A 15,823-nucleotide genomic window follows, 5' to 3' on the forward strand; every position below is an offset into this window, starting at 1 on the left:
AAAGAAAATTAAGCGAATAACACTTTCTGATTAATATATAAAGGATTTTTAATTATTAACTAGTCCTAACTTGTGACAATAACAAATACTCATTTTGTTTTTTAATATAAATCGTTTTAAAATTATGCACATAGATTAAAAAAATCATTAAATTTTTATATTTTCTAAACAAAAACATCACTAATTATTTATCTAAGCATAAATTAATCAATAATAAAATAGAAGGTAAATTATTATTGATCATATAATATTAAATATTAATAAATTTTACATAAAAATCTGAAAACGTCATATAATTTAGAACATAAAAAATTCTCTAAAACAACTTATATTATATTAAAAAACGGAGGAAGTAATAATCATGAGTGATCGGAACATTTATTAGGGTCTGGACTTGGTCTTCCTTTAGGGAGGAATGGTGTTCAACCACACTAGAACACTGAGAACAAGACTTGTTGAGGCTACGTGTGGAATATGCAAATATCTATAGTGGTTTGAGTTTTCGAAGAGAAATGCTTTCATGATCAGATTTTTTATGTTTTTCATATTCCTATCTTTATAAAATTCAAGTTTAATCTGTTGGGTCAGCTTAAGGGACAAAAGAAAAATAGAGATTGTGAAAGCAATGAACATGACTGGTCACAAGATTCCAATAACAAACACAAAAGCAGGAGGAGGACACACACATAACAATTGTCTCAACTTAAAACACACACACACTGCTAAAACAGTGAAATGAAAACGTAGTAGATAAGAGTGATGATTACTCAATTGCGGTTGCGAGGAGGTGGTGAGACACGCACTTTGAGAACACCAAACTCTGCATCCCAAGCGATGTCGTGGCTCAGAAGCGGAATCCCAAAGGAACAACACTGACGATTGCTGATGGCTCCAAGGAAAATACGGCAGCTCTCGTCATGCTCATACACCTCCTTGTTCTCACCGTAGAACTTGATCTCGTTCTGGTTGGGAATCACGAAGACGTCGTCGCTGCAGACACCAGGCATGTCCACCGAGAAGCGAAAACATCCATCAGATGTTCGGTTGGTAGCCAACGTGTCCTTGCGACCTTTCACCACATAGGGATGTTCCTCCACTTCAACCATGACAAGTGAGTTCACATCGTATCTCCCAGATTTGCCTATCAAAACGAAGAGTAGTATATAAAGAAGCATTAACGGTTTAGATTGGTTATGTTGTTAATTCATTTCCGGTTTAGAACCGTTGATTCGGTTTACTTTGTTTTATAAAAGTCAAACCTTGTAACTGAATCTGTAACAGAAAATGAATGAAGATTACTTTTTCATTCCATCATTCTCAGAATAGTAATAGTATTACACTAATGGAGGCAAATTAAAAGGTGTGGTATTGAAGGAGATTCGAACCTGCGTTAGGAGGGAGAAAGTGAGTACACTTGTTGTTGTTGTTGTCATGATGGTCTTTGACTTTGACCCTAGTGAGAATCATCCTCAAGACTCCATCTTTCATCTTGGCATCGACGCCGGTGATCTCGCAGCAGTCGCAGCCCAGACCGGCGGTTCCAGAGTACTCGCGAACGTCGTGGGCGTTGTCTCCGGCGCCGAGAACTTCCTCGCCGGAGAAAAAGACAACCTTTTGTCTCACGGCGTCGACTCTGAGGCGGATGGCGTCGTCAGGAACGCCTGGGAGGTCGACGCGGACGTAGAGGTCGTCGTTGGGGAGGATCTTGGTTTCTATGAAACCCTTTGGACCGTACCTCTGGTAAGGGTTGTTGGTCGCGTGCAACCTCCCTGAGAGTCAAACACAAAGAAGAGATTTTTTTAAAGCTCTCAGTAAAGTAGGAAACTTTGTTAACAAGTTTCGTGTTCAGTAGAGCCAAAGAAGAGAGTAAAGATTGAAACTTTACTTTCCCCGAGGATCAAAAAGATGCGACGTTTCATTTGTAGAACAAATGTAATAAAGGAGACGAAGAGATTAGGAGAAAGAAAGAAAGAGTGAGACAGACCAGGGATGTGGGGAATCCTCGACAAGTCAATGCATGCTGCCATCTCTCTCTCTTCTTCTTCTTCTTTCTCTGTATTTACTCTCTCTGAAAATGGATTATGATTTTGTTGTTTGATATAGGAGGGGGGCTCTTTGACTGGTCATCGCTTGCTTAATGTTACCTTTTTAAACATTTTAACCACTGTTAAAATAATTGCTTACCGTGGTAAGAACCCGGTACGATAGAGCTGTCCAGTGTCGTCTCTTTTTACTGCCTACAGCTCAACCTTCGGTGTCTTTTTGAATGCGACAAAATAGAGAAATGAGGGAAACTCGTCTCTCTCTCTCTCGCTTTATTTCCAACTTTTTACACAAGTTACATTAATGCATATGCAAGACGTCAATGATTCCATTCTCTGAGGTTAAAACAGAGCTGTCAAACTTCTTTTTTTTTACTAATTTTCACATAAGACAAACACAGAAGTTAACAATGCAATGCAACGTCTCTTTTCCTTGTTTTTGAATCAAACGTTTTTAGATGTTTATCCCCCCACATGTTTCCAAGTTCATTTTTATGGCTAATTAGAGTGTCATAAACATTGTTCTATAAATATTTTCTTCTAAGCATAACTATTGTAAATATCTTGAAGCTTTTGGTCCCCAAGAATTGCAATATTTATTCCAAAACTATGTAATGTAAGTTGTAGTAAACAACACTACTATCTCAATACAACTGAACTTTGCTTCTTCTTCTTCTCATTTCCAAATGATATCTCCCAAGAAGCGCAGAGCAGGAACGCCTCTGATCTCCATGTCTACAAGCGGAGCCTGCATTAATGTCAAACCTGAGAGTTCTGAATCCTCCCTGATCATATCAAGAGCTCGCATTTGGTCCTGCAAGTTCATTTTTTCAAGTTCAGAATATTTCACCACACCAAAACTCTCTCTCTGATTCATTGTGGTTGATGGATGGGCAGACAAGACCAATCTTTGGTTTAGAGTTAACGAGAAGTTTGTGCATGTATATATATACCTTTCTTTTTATGGAACAAAATTTGCAGTCAGAGGAGGATGGTGGGAGAATCTGATTAACAACAAGTCTTTTGACGGGGACACTTTCTTTCTTCAATGAAGCACTTAATCTAGAAGACTCGCTGACAGCCATTACCTACAAACATTAAGAACCGTGATGCTGCTAACTCTAGACTTTAGACTTAAATGTATGTTTGAAGATAGGAGGATCTCTGAGGAGATGCATTAGTATAAATTACCGTGGGGATAGTGACAATGACGAACTCTGTTGACTCTGTGTCACGAAAAAGCTCTCTAACTTTAACCATCCTCTCTCTTAGCCGTTCCAATTTGTCAGCCTTTTCACATCCACAGATTTTTTTTTAAAAAGGAATGAACCGGTGTGTACTCACAAAGATGAAGACTAGTATTATAAAGACTTACAGCATCAGGCTTGTTATCTTCTTTCCCAAATACTGATTTGATCGCTGAAGTAGCTGAGGTTATTTTCTGCCTAAGCTGTAGATGCAGAAGTAACAAAGTCTCAGAAACTGATACGCACTTCGGTAGAAGAAAAGATTTAATCTGACATCTCCCCCACCTTCAAGATTTTACCTATGGACGCGTCAAGGAAGTCTGGTAAGGAGAGTAGCCTTAGCGTGTGACCCTGTAAGTAACAAATGAGATTTGTCTTGAACAGTAAGTTTGCTAATAAAAAGAGAGGGAAGTTTTCAGTAGAGCACTAGAGCTTGCTCACCGTTGGTGCAGTGTCAAACACGATCCTGGTGAACATGTTATATTCAGGTGATTCCAAAAACTGAATGACCTGTGAACAACCTTTTGACTATAAGCAAGAAACAAGAATACAGAAAGCAACAAAATCAAAGAAGGATGAGATAGATTACTTTAGAAATGGCAATGGCTTCATCCAATCCAGGAGGCGGTGTGTCAAGCAACTCACCAAGTTTAAGTTCCCCCAACTTCATCAACCAAAAAAAATAAAGAGTCAGTACAAAAATTGCAAAGAGGCATTAAAGTCACAAGATGCTACTACACCAACATACCTGTTCAACAAGCATGCCAAGTCCCATACCATCCATAAAATCTTTAACCCCAGTCCCTCCATTCGCCTGAGAGGCACTGCGAAACTCTTCTCTAGCCTTCTCAGGGTTTATCTGTTGCATTGCTATAAAAAATTAAAACTCACTTTTTCGAGTTAAAAAGAGTCCCCCCAAAAAAAAACATAAACTACAAAAAACAAAAATTGAAACTTCCAACATACTTCAAGAGCAAACAAAGGAGCTTCAGGTCCTTCAACAGGCACAAGCATTCCTCCAGTCAAGTCCTACAAAAATCAACACAATCATATACCTTTCAATCAAACAAACAAAGTTCAAAGTCACCTCCTTTACCTGAGCAAAGGAGTCACTCAAGGAATGAGCTGGATCAGTGGAGACAACAAGAGTTGGGTGACCATTGTTAGCAAACCTCACAGCCAAAGAAGCTGCGCAGCTAGTTTTCCCCACTCCTCCTTTCCCTCCTAACATATAATACTTTCTCTTCGTCCCCGAGACCATCTCATCGAACTCCGACGCCGTCTCCGCGGGACTAGCTACTGATCTCACTGGAACCCACAAACCAAAAGAGAAACCTTTTCGATCAATCCCATGTTTTCAATCAGGAAGAAGGATTAAAAGAGGAACCTTGGAAAGAGTTTCTGTAGCGACGATGTTTGACGGAGAGAGAGAGAATCGCCGGCGAGGCGACGGAGAGAGTTCTTCGAGGGGAGAAATAGATGAAGTCAGTTCTCGACGGAGAGAATCTTGATTTGCATAGAGGAGAAGAAGATAATAGAGAGGATGAAAGAGTCGCCATTTTTGCGTCTGCTTCTTCTCTTCTTCGTGTTTCACTTTGGTTAGAGAAAGAGACACAGAAGCAGTGGTGTCGTGTTTCTTTTTTGTCGCCTTGGATTCAGTTTATCCGGCTCGGGTAATTTCGGTTTCGGATAGTTCGGTTAAGTCACAATTAAACCGAACTAAACAAAAAAAAAGGTTCGGTTCAGTTAAGCGTATGACAACATACATAAGACAACACACACAACACAACTATCACGTTTGCCTCTTAATTAAGAATGTAATTAGGATATTTTGAATTATATTTTTCAAGTGTTTTTGATACTAAAATAAGTAGTTTGATTATTTTCACTGAGCTAGATATTATCCTCTAATTAGGAGTATAATATAGAGGTTGTATATATATAGAGTCTATGATGAAAATCATGTGTTTGTTGATTTTGAGTTACACATTTTCTGAGATAATTCTATTATGGGTTTTAGTTTCCATTTTAATGTTAATATGGTTAGAGAAGTGGCGAATTTTATAAATACCATTACCAATATTTGGTCAACATTCATAAGCTAACCACATTTTTTCAAGCAAAATGTCCAATGCAATAGTTTATATAACATAAGTTTGTTTCAAAAGAAGCTGATCTGATTTGAATATTTGGTTATGCATAGTGATTCTGGAATTGGAATGATGAGAGATGAAATAATTAGGATCTTCACCAGCTTTTCTCAAGGTAATGTAATCATTGTGTCATCCGGCGGACTTGGTTCAGTGTTTTCAGTTGCAAGTCTTGGTATGTCTCAAGCAAAACTGAGAAGTGCGACACACTTCATGTTTTTGTTTAAATAAGATACACATTTTGTTTATCTAATTGGTTTAGAAAACAGATCTATGTGTTTTACTATGCGATAGATATGTATATATATATATATCCTCTAATTAATATAATGATGTTTTGGAGTGAAAAAAACGATATGAAATAACTTTTTTTTTTTTTAATTTTATAACTTGAAAGTTTAGGATTTAAAAGTCATTTTTCCCATTTAGATTTTGATATAATTTTTTAGAAATTGGTTATTTCTGGTTAGTTCAGTTAAATTTGATTGTCTTTGGTTAGATTTGGTTATTCTAATTATTTTTGATTATTGTTATTTTCTTTTTGACAACAAAAAACCATACTAAACTGAATTATTTACAAATCTACCTGAAGGGTCTTGTTCAAGCGTGGTTCGAGTCACACTGGAACTAGACTTGATAAAACAAATAAGGCAACGTGGTAGGGAGTCAAAGAGAAAAAGATGAACGCTCTAAGGGCTTTGAAGGTTCTTGAGATCTTGTTCTTTAGCATACCAAACTGGAATGACCTTGGGAAAGTGAGGGTAGACATCCAAGTTTTTGAAAGTATCGAGTTTACTCTTTGGAATGATTAGGTACATGGGATTCTAGTCCCCATTTAAACGGTCAAATTTATTCCACAAGCATTAATCCAAATGGACCAAATCTTACAAAAGCGAGAAAGGTAAGATAAAAACTCCAGAATATCAAACTACAAAGAAATTATTCCAAAAGCTCCATATACGGGGCAACAAACTTAAGCGACGAGAAAGGGTAGAACAGTGAGCATGAAGGCCTCGTAGTTGAAAGTAGCTGAGCCTGACAAGGCCGTATCCTTCTCCTTAAACTTCTCAGTCAGCCCCTGCAATTTATATTTCCATCAAACATCAAAACAATACTCTACACATTGTCTAACTAAAAATGTGATTCAAACAAAGATAATAGTACTATACCTTAACAGTCAAACAGCACCTGCAACAATGGAACAAACCAGAATCAGTACTCTTCACAGAGGAAAAACAAGAAAGTGATAAAAGTTGAAATCAAATGAACATACTCGATGAAGTTGTCATATTCAATAGCTCTGTTCCTGCCTCCGCTCTTGTCAAACTTAGAGACGAGCAGATCCAAAACCACAGGAGACACCGAAAACCCGAGGCTCAAGAGTGCATCTCTCAGCTCATTCGTATCGATTTTACCGCTTCTGTCCTTATCAAACCTCTCAAATATAGTCTGAGAAAAAAAAAAACAAAACACAAAACACCACACAGTTTATATTAACTGTTTATATAAACTCCAAAGACTCTTGATATGTGTAATAAACCAAAACCATTGTTTTTTTTTAATAACTTACCCTCCAACTCTGAAGACTGTAGAAAAGTGAAGTAAACTCTTTCGGTCCTGCAACGTCACACCATTATTAAACATCATTATAATACTCAAAATCAAAAAGATGATTATCTTCAACTTGAATTATAATAACGGTTAGGTACCAAAGATCAACACTTTGACCAAGATCAAGAAACTGACCGATCTTTCTGACGTTGCTGTTGGTGAAGAGATACATGAGGAGATGAACAGTTCTCATGCTGAAGCTCTGATTATACGAAGAGAGCGCCCCCTGAAGCTCCTTATCGTCGATGAAGCCGCTCTGGTCCCGATCCGCCGCCTGGAAGCAAGTCACGATGTTCGGATCCGTTCCCGGAGGAAACGCCGACGGGACCAGAGACGCGAACGGGCTTCCGTAACCAGCCTGCTGCGGAGGAGGAGGAGGAGCTCCGTATCCTCCGCCGTGTCCCGACGGAGGAGCTCCGTAGCCGCCGTAACCACCAGACGATCCGTAGCCACCGGGAGATCCGTAAGCGGCCTGAGGCTTTTCTTTGTGCGGCTTGTGGTCTCCCGGAGGAGACGCGTAGGGAGCAGACGGTGGTGCGCCGTAAGGAGCGGAGGAAGGCGGAGGCTGAGAGCCGTAGGGGACGGCGTAGGGTGAGGCAGCTGAGGATCCGTACGGTGGAGGATTACCGCCGGAGGATCCGTAAGGTTGAGGCGGTGGTGGATTAGCGCCGGAGGATCCGTAGGGTTGTTGCGGCGGTGGTGGGTTTCCGCCGTAACCGTAACCTTGGCTCGAAGGAGGGTAACCAGACATGGCGAAAGAAGAAAGCGTTCGGACAGATGAAAGAAGAGAAGTGGAGAAGTGGTTAATGCGATGTTTTTGGTTATATATTTTATTGTCACGTCGGAATATTTATATCACCCATGGGATAAGCTACACATGGCTTTATTACACGCGGTCTAAGAAGGGTGTATTCGTAATTAAAAAGATACGGTCTACGCGTGAGCGCGACGCGTCAGTTTTTGTTGCTGGTTGTACGTTCTTTGACACTTGGTCCTCCGTCGTCAGATCAGCTTTTCTGGCGGCCCGGTTCGGTTCATAAAACGTTTTTATTTGAGTTTCCTTTGTAATTGTCTAATTGAAGTGTTTAACGTAATTTTGGTTCTTAAACTTTGACATTGTAATAAAAATATCTTATAATTGCGATTACAATTTAAATATTTAACAAGAGAATTAAGAAGGATATTTAACACGTAAAAGTTTATTTAATATAAACATAGGAATTGGGTTTAAGATAATTAAAAACCCTAGTCCTGATAAAGAATGAATCTAGATTTTGGATCGATTTTTTATTTGGTTGATAAACCTAATTTCTTACCTAATCCTGAAAAGAAATCAAAGTAGATAATCTTGACTTTTTGAGTAATAGTATAATAAGTTGATAAAGAAATCAAAGTAGATAATCTTGACTTTTTGAGTAATAGTATAATAAGTTGACTAGACTTTGATCCGCGCGCCCGCGCGGGTGTATTTTTCAAAAATATGTTACTGTTTGTTTTTTCATGTCACTATTAGGATTGTGCAAAAAACCTGAATCCAAAAAACCGATCCGATCTAAAAAAGTAGTATCAAATCTGAACCGAAATTGATTAAATATCTGAATTATTCAAAATTTTAGTATTTAGAGAACTGAAACCGAATCTGATCCAAACTAAAATATTTCGGGTATCCGAATATATCCGAAATAGATTTATATACTTATATATATTAATTGTTTATAGATTTAATGTATATAAAAACATCCAGAATATAAAATATACTTTTAAGTTGGTTTAAATACTTGAAAATATATACAAATTGTCAAAAGTAAACATCTAAAATCGTTAAAGTATACTCAAAATACTAAAAATACTTAAAATAATAATTAATTCTCTATCTAAATATTTAAACCAAACCAATTTATATGTTAAGTTTAGGTATCCTGACAGGTGTTATTCAAATTTATATGTAATATATTATTTTATTTATAGATTTTGAGAAATTTAAAGTATATAATGAATTTTAAAATTTTAAAAATCATTTAAATGAGTTATCTGAATCTGAACCTAATCTGCAAAGATTCAAACCGAACCCGAATCAAAATTTAGAAATATCCAAATGGGACTAAAGTCTTTGACCCCAAAAATCTGAAATCCAAAGAGACCCGACCGAACCGAATGAGTATCGTAACACCCATCCCTAGTCACTATTATATATCATATATGTATCCTCATATAATTAATCGTATTTTATACATATCATCATATAAGTAATCATATAATTAATAATATTTTAAATATATCATCACATAAATAATCATATAAATTATACTTTTAAAACTTAATGTGAAATATAAAAACTATTATTTAAGATGGTGTTTGAAATTGAGCTTTGTATTATATTTTTCTTATATATATTGAAAACATTTTTTTGATAATGGTTGTTGGAAAACATTTTAGTAAAAATCAATTTTTGAATATATGTATATTTTTGAATCAATTTTTGATTTAAAATATGTATATAAAATTTATTTTAGACAAAAGATGTTTTAGGTTATTAGATTAGACCATTTTCGTATATTTTAAAGATAGTCTAAATATATAGTTTCTCGTAATATAATAGAATTCACATAAGCCCATTAATACTTTTTTTTAATATACTGCTATTCCAAACAATATTATATATATTTTTAAAAATGTTATTTATGCTTCTAAATAATTTTCAAAAGTACTTATATTTTAATAAGATAAATATTATTTTATTTGTTCGTGCAGATTATTGTAAATAATTATGAAGGCATCCGACAAGTTTTAAGGAAATCATGAGATAAGAGAGCCAAAAAATATCTACCTTGGAGAACAAAAAACGTGAGAAGAAAGTTTAGGATGAAATAATTAGGTAGGAGTAATATTCTGTTGCTAAGATCTGTTGCTAAGATTGCACGAGAGATTCTTGCTATTAACTTTGCGATTTTTACATAGACATGTTAGTTAGCTAATTATTGTGTCCATATCTAAAATTTCTATTTTATGAGCGTGTTTTTCAAAATTGTATGGTTAACTAAACCAGTTGGTTTAGGAGACAAACGGGCCAAGAACCAAAATTGTAATTCCATTCATTTCGATTTGGTTCATGCTTTATTCATGTTTCCAAACAATTTGATTTAAATTGCTATACTTGTTTCCAAACAACTCTAATGTGTACTTCAGTTTTAATAATATAGACTAGATTTTGACCCGCGCGCCTGCGCGGGTGTATATTTTGAAAAATATGTTGATGTTTGTTTTTCATGTAATTATTAGGATTTGGAAAAATGAATCCGAGGAACATAACCGATATCGATCCAAAGATATAGTACCAAACCCAAACATAAATTGATTAAATATTCTAATTATTCAAAATTTTGTTATTTAGAGAACCGAATCTGATCCGAACCGAAGTATTTGGGTATCCGAATTTATCTAAAAATAGATTTATATACTTATATATATTAATTATTTTTAGATTTAACGTATATAAAACATCAAAAATGATACTTTTAAATTGGTTTAAATACTTGAAAATATATATAGATAGTCAAAAGTAAATATCTGAAATAGTTAAAGTATACTCAAATCACCAAAAATACTTAAAATAATTATTGATTTCGTATCCAAAATTTTAAATCAAGCCAATTGATATGTTAAGCTTAAGTATTATGACATATGTTATTCAAATTTATACGTAATATATTATTTTATTTATACATTTTGAGAAATTTAAAATATATAATGATTTAAGACTTTAAAAATAATTTAAATTAGTTATCCAAACCCAAACCAAACCCGCAAAGACCCAAATCGAACTCAAACCAAAATTTAGAAACATTCTAATAAGGCTGAAATCTTTGACCCCGAAAACCTAAAATACAAACCGATCAGAACTAAACCCGTATGGGTATCCAAAAGCCCATCCCTAATCATTATTATATATCGTATTTTATCATCATATAATTAATCGTATTTTATATGTACCATCATATAAGTAATCATATAATTAATAGTATTTTATACATACCATCATATAAATAATTACATATATTATATTTTTAAAACTTAATATGAAATATGAAAACCATAATTTGAGTTGGTATTTCAAATTGGGCTTTGTATTATATTTTTCTTATATATATTGACAATATTTTTTTATAATGGTTATTGAAAAATAGTTTAGTAAAAATCCATTTTTGAATATATGTATATTTTTGAATCAATTTTTGATATAAATCAAATTTGAATTATTATTTTGATTTGAAATATGTATATAAAGTTTAAATTTTATTTTATGGTTAGTTTAGAAAAAAAAAATTTAGGATAGATAACTCCAATATGTATATTCAAGTCTCCAAACACTCCAATTTTGTACTTGAGTTTTAATAAGATAGATAACTCCAATATTTTTTCCCTTCGCAATGATGACAAACCAAAAATGTAACATAATTGCAATAATTTCAATCTGACAAAAGAAAGAATAAAAATTTACAATGGTTATTAAAATTAGTCAATCTGTATATTTTTTTTGTTTAATTTTTTTTAATCTGTGTTCTTATCAATCAATAATGATAAATTTAAGTCTTAAAGCTAAATTAGTTTAATAAATAATATTTAAAAACTATACAATATATTCATTCCGTTTCTAAAAGATCCATATTTTAGGATTTTCACACTTATTAAAAAAATATATCAAATTTTAATTATCAATATATTATTTTCCGTAATAAGCTATTTCCCACAAGTGTTCACCAATAGAATTTTAATAAATACAATTATATTTTTGAAATTTACAATTTACATTTAATTTATGCATTGAAAATATCAAAAATGTATTTTTTTAAACAATTTTTTTTAAGAAACATAGATTTTTTTAAGAATAGAGGGAGTATTAGTTAATAAATAATAGATTAAATCTTAAATCAAACATTCTAATGTACTTTATTATTTGAAAATAGAAAAAAATATTAAATTAGTCAATTTAATAGTGCGTTAACTACTTTTACCAAACAAAGCAACACAACAATTCAACACTTTTCTCTCTCTCTCTCAAAAAAAAAAAAAGGCTTCCTTTCTCCATCAAGCCTTCTTCTTCTCCTCCCCCTCTCCCATCAAAAATCCAAACAAAAAGTTCCGATCTCATCATGAACAACAAGAAGAACCCAGATCAGAAACCAGAGATGCCACCCTCCTCATCCTCCCCGAAGAAACAAACCCTCTTCATCTCCTCCCTCATCCTCCTCTGGTACACCTCCAACATCGGCGTCCTCCTCCTCAACAAGTTCCTCCTCTCCAACTACGGTTTCAAATTCCCCATCTTCCTCACCATGTGCCACATGTCCGCCTGCGCCATCCTCAGCTACGTCTCCATCGTCTTCCTCAAGCTCGTCCCCCTCCAGCACCTCAAATCTCGCTCCCAGTTCATGAAGGTCGCGACCCTCAGCATTGTCTTCTGCGCCTCCGTCGTCGGCGGGAATGTCTCTCTCCGTTATCTTCCCGTTTCGTTTAATCAGGCTGTTGGCGCTACGACGCCGTTTTTCACGGCGCTGTTTGCGTATCTTATGACGTTTAAGAGAGAGGCTTGGGTTACGTATGGTGCGCTTGTCCCTGTTGTTACCGGTGTTGTGATCGCCAGTGGGGTAATAATGTCTTTTCTTTGATGATATGTGTTCTTGTCTCTGTAGATTTATTACATGTCTGATCTATCCATTGTTTGGTTTTATTATTAAAGATGAATGTTTGTGTGTCTGAAAACCCAAAAAGGTTATTTCTTTTAGTATTAAAGATGAATAATTACGTTTAGTATATTAAAATTTCACCGGAAACACACAATTACGAGTGATGGGTTATCTAAAGTTTCATCCTTTTTTGCTTGGCTGCGTTATTGGAGTGATGTTTTATCTAAAGTTTCAGACTTGGTTGTGTTTTTCTCTTACAAGGCCTTTGTCTCGAATGTTATGTTTTATCTAAAGTTTCAGACTTGGTTGTGTTTTTCTCTTACAAGACATTTGTCAACGAATGTTATGTTTTGTCATGTTGTTTGTTTTTGATTATGGAAGTTGTATATTAATTTAATGAATGATTTAATGATCTGTGCTACAGGGTGAGCCAGGTTTCCACTGGTTTGGGTTCATAATGTGCATTAGTGCAACCGCAGCAAGAGCTTTTAAATCTGTGCTTCAAGGCATCTTGCTTTCTTCCGAGGGGTAAGAAGAATCATTTACTCAATCAAAGGGAACTAAGCAGATTAATGAGTTCTGGAGTTTTAATATGTTACATTGCAGAGAAAAATTGAACTCGATGAACTTGATGTTGTACATGTCCCCTATAGCCGTCATTGCGCTTCTGCCAGTTACAATAGTAATGGAACCAGATGTGATGAGTGTGACTCTATCGCTCGCAAGACAGCATCAGTACATGTGGATACTTCTTTTGGTGAACTCTGTTATGGCTTATTCTGCTAACTTGTTGAACTTTTTGGTTACCAAGCACACAAGCGCACTTACCCTCCAGGTAAAGTAAAAATTAGAACATTTCAACATTTACAAAGATTGGATCAAACGTTTGTATGTTGAATGTTTCAGGTTCTTGGAAACGCTAAAGGAGCGGTTGCGGTTGTGATCTCGATCTTGCTTTTCCGAAACCCGGTCACGGTGATGGGGATTGGCGGGTACAGTATAACGGTGCTTGGTGTTGTTGCGTATGGAGAGACTAAACGCAGGTTTAGATGAGCGCAGAGACTCCGTTTTTACTTCCTATCTGATGGCTCTTAGGACCTGATGGAACTTTTTAACATTATATACTTCAGAGATAATATCTCATTCTCATTTTTGTATCTAACCTATAGACCTATATATATATATATAAACATAACGCATTGAGTTAGATTTTGCGGTTATCTTTTTTTTTTGTCTGGAGATGAGATGCCATTGACCATTGTTGGTGTTTGAAGACACTCTCTTGTCACTGTGTTCACTAACTTGAAGAAAACTAAAATGAAAAACTTTGGGCCGAGGCTTTTGGATCAGTTTTATAATGTTCCTACTTTGTTTTTCATGTCATACCATGGGAGCCTTTGATTTGATAAATAGATAGCATCACTAAAAGTCTGACTAGATTTTTGAAGCCCATGGTTACATATGACCAATGTTCATGAAATCTAGACAAAGAGAGCAACTATGCATCTTTATATATACTAGGGATTGGCCCGCCCTACGGGCGGGTAAATTTACATTAAAATTATTTTATATTAAAATATATTATAATTTTATAAAACATTTGAAAATTTACTTTAAATTGGAATAATAAACACAAACTGTTTTTCCTATTATCATTTTATAAATTTTAGTAAATTTTGTTGATTTGAGTTGAGAGGATCATTAACATTTTTCTGTCAGAAAAAATGAAATTATTGAATTAAAAATTAAGGAAAATGTATTAATTTCTGTTTTTCATTTTGATTTACATTTCATTTTGATATAGTTGAAGAAAATCTAAAGTAAGAACAACTATTACTTTTTTTATTTTTAAGAGCATCAAATTTTAATTTTATTACAATATTTATTTTTTCTCACGATAATAAATTAATCCACCTTTGAACTAAATAAACTGAAATAATATAATGTGATAAAATTATATAAAGTTATATTTTTAAAGTTATATATGCATATTTATAATTTCATAAATAATAATTAATATATATTATTAAAAAATGTTTTATAATATATATATTTGTTTCAGTTTATATTAGATTTTCAATTTATAATGGAATTTCATTCACCTTTAATTTTACTAATTATGTTCTGTAAATTATTTCAGCAATTATTGAACTTTTTGTTTTATAACAATTATTTGTTGGAAATTTTGCTCAAGCTATTTGAAAATATTTTAATAAATTAATAGTGTTATAAATTAATAAAGTATTTTATTTCTATCAGAAATTTACTTGAGTTGCATAACCGATTATATCAAATAATTTACTTCTTATAAAAGTTTAATGTTATAGCCTCATGGAAGTTATAAAAACTTTCCATGTTGCTCCATATATATTCCCACTAATAAACATTTTGTTATTAGATCACCATACCTTGTTAGAGATGCAATGCAAGTGGATGGATAGTTATTGCTTCGATGGTCATATTCTTTGTAAATGTAGATGTGTTTAGCAGCTTTGGCTAGTAATGGGGATTGTATGACATGATAGGTGGTGGTTCTTGATGATTGTGACACTCTCGAGATGATCTGCTTGGAAGTTTTAAGGAAGCTCTTCAAGGCTCGATAATTATAATTTTAGTTGTATTTCAGTTTGTGTGATTAGCGATCAAGCATCCAAATTCAAATTTTCTTCATAAACTTGAATCAATGTAGATATATAAGCTAAATGGAGCACGTACATAGACGTGTATCCATGCACCACTTACACAAAAATGGAGTACATAGACATTTGAAGTTACATGCATACACCAAATATACAAAAGCAAGAAAATTTTCAGCTACGAATACAAAAGGGAACGTCATCATCTTTTAGTTGAGCCGTGAAATACTGCCCTCAAAGCTCTGAAAGCTTCTGCTGTCAAACTACAACACTGTTGAAGTAAGCACCTATTCCTGAGCCATGGAAGAAAACTACGAAAGAAAACTCATTATATAGGTTTAATATTTAGCTTGTACATGTTTAAGTATCGTAGGTCGTACCGGTCCATGTCTTTGTTCAACGCAATCACGCAAAGCCAATCAAGGAGATTGTACTTTCTCTCGTGTGGAGAAG

The 15,823-nt window shown here is 34.2% G+C and overlaps 4 protein-coding genes across 4 annotated transcripts; 1 reads left to right on the plus strand and 3 right to left on the minus strand.

Annotated features, from left to right (window-relative positions):
• Window positions 1–611: 611 nt before the first annotated feature.
• LOC106379398 lies at window positions 612–2,269 on the minus strand. Its single transcript, XM_013819364.3, has 3 exons — window positions 1,985–2,269; window positions 1,386–1,769; window positions 612–1,141 (listed from the first exon to the last, which is right to left on the minus strand). The coding sequence occupies exons 1-3, from the start codon at window positions 2,025–2,027 to the stop codon at window positions 768–770; spliced, it is 801 nt and encodes a 266-aa protein (XP_013674818.2). The 5' UTR covers window positions 2,028–2,269; the 3' UTR covers window positions 612–767.
• Window positions 2,270–2,550: 281 nt separating this feature from the next.
• Window positions 2,551–4,933, minus strand: LOC106381203 (ATPase GET3B). Its single transcript, XM_013821086.3, has 11 exons — window positions 4,677–4,933; window positions 4,386–4,597; window positions 4,256–4,318; window positions 4,038–4,148; window positions 3,879–3,953; window positions 3,731–3,799; window positions 3,575–3,640; window positions 3,418–3,492; window positions 3,234–3,332; window positions 2,996–3,130; window positions 2,551–2,856 (listed from the first exon to the last, which is right to left on the minus strand). Exons 1-11 carry the CDS (start codon window positions 4,846–4,848, stop codon window positions 2,719–2,721), a joined length of 1,215 nt encoding a protein of 404 aa, XP_013676540.1. The 5' UTR covers window positions 4,849–4,933; the 3' UTR covers window positions 2,551–2,718.
• A 1,311-nt stretch (window positions 4,934–6,244) lies between these two features.
• On the minus strand, window positions 6,245–7,914 carry LOC106381204 (probable calcium-binding protein CML49). Its single transcript, XM_013821087.3, has 5 exons — window positions 7,186–7,914; window positions 7,010–7,056; window positions 6,713–6,888; window positions 6,609–6,627; window positions 6,245–6,517 (listed from the first exon to the last, which is right to left on the minus strand). Exons 1-5 carry the CDS (start codon window positions 7,799–7,801, stop codon window positions 6,413–6,415), a joined length of 963 nt encoding a protein of 320 aa, XP_013676541.2. The 5' UTR covers window positions 7,802–7,914; the 3' UTR covers window positions 6,245–6,412.
• A 4,152-nt stretch (window positions 7,915–12,066) lies between these two features.
• On the plus strand, window positions 12,067–13,941 carry LOC106381205 (UDP-URONIC ACID TRANSPORTER 1-like). The gene is made up of 4 exons (XM_013821088.3): window positions 12,067–12,695; window positions 13,159–13,262; window positions 13,341–13,569; window positions 13,641–13,941. Exons 1-4 carry the CDS (start codon window positions 12,201–12,203, stop codon window positions 13,785–13,787), a joined length of 975 nt encoding a protein of 324 aa, XP_013676542.1. The 5' UTR covers window positions 12,067–12,200; the 3' UTR covers window positions 13,788–13,941.
• The last annotated feature ends 1,882 nt before the right edge of the window (window positions 13,942–15,823 follow it).

The sequence above is a fragment of the Brassica napus genome, chromosome A1 (assembly GCF_020379485.1).
Source record: "Brassica napus cultivar Da-Ae chromosome A1, Da-Ae, whole genome shotgun sequence".
Taxonomy (NCBI): Eukaryota; Viridiplantae; Streptophyta; class Magnoliopsida; order Brassicales; family Brassicaceae; genus Brassica; species Brassica napus.

Excerpts from the sequence above, each read along its gene's own strand:
- LOC106379398 (XM_013819364.3), bottom strand. The coding sequence starts at position 2,027 with ATGGCAGCATGCATTGACTTGTCGAGGATTCCCCACATCCCTG. Across the intron at positions 1,770-1,984 it reads GAGGATTCCCCACATCCCTG|GGAGGTTGCACGCGACCAAC; the intron begins GTCTGTCTCACT and ends TTTGACTCTCAG. Across the intron at positions 1,142-1,385 it reads CTTTCTCCCTCCTAACGCAG|GCAAATCTGGGAGATACGAT; the intron begins GTTCGAATCTCC and ends TCGTTTTGATAG.
- LOC106381205 (XM_013821088.3), top strand. The coding sequence starts at position 12,201 with ATGAACAACAAGAAGAACCCAGATCAGAAACCAGAGATGCCACCCTCC. Across the intron at positions 12,696-13,158 it reads GTGTTGTGATCGCCAGTGGG|GGTGAGCCAGGTTTCCACTG; the intron begins GTAATAATGTCT and ends TCTGTGCTACAG. Across the intron at positions 13,263-13,340 it reads ATCTTGCTTTCTTCCGAGGG|AGAAAAATTGAACTCGATGA; the intron begins GTAAGAAGAATC and ends GTTACATTGCAG.
- LOC106381204 (XM_013821087.3), bottom strand. The coding sequence starts at position 7,801 with ATGTCTGGTTACCCTCCTTCGAGCCAAGGTTACGGTTACGGCGGAAAC. Across the intron at positions 7,057-7,185 it reads CAGCAACGTCAGAAAGATCG|GACCGAAAGAGTTTACTTCA; the intron begins GTCAGTTTCTTG and ends GTGACGTTGCAG. Across the intron at positions 6,889-7,009 it reads ACAGTCTTCAGAGTTGGAGG|ACTATATTTGAGAGGTTTGA; the intron begins GTAAGTTATTAA and ends TTTTTTTCTCAG.
- LOC106381203 (XM_013821086.3), bottom strand. The coding sequence starts at position 4,848 with ATGGCGACTCTTTCATCCTCTCTATTATCTTCTTCTCCTCTATGCAAA. Across the intron at positions 4,319-4,385 it reads TGAGTGACTCCTTTGCTCAG|GACTTGACTGGAGGAATGCT; the intron begins GTAAAGGAGGTG and ends TGATTTTTGTAG. Across the intron at positions 3,800-3,878 it reads AAGCCATTGCCATTTCTAAA|GTCATTCAGTTTTTGGAATC; the intron begins GTAATCTATCTC and ends GGTTGTTCACAG.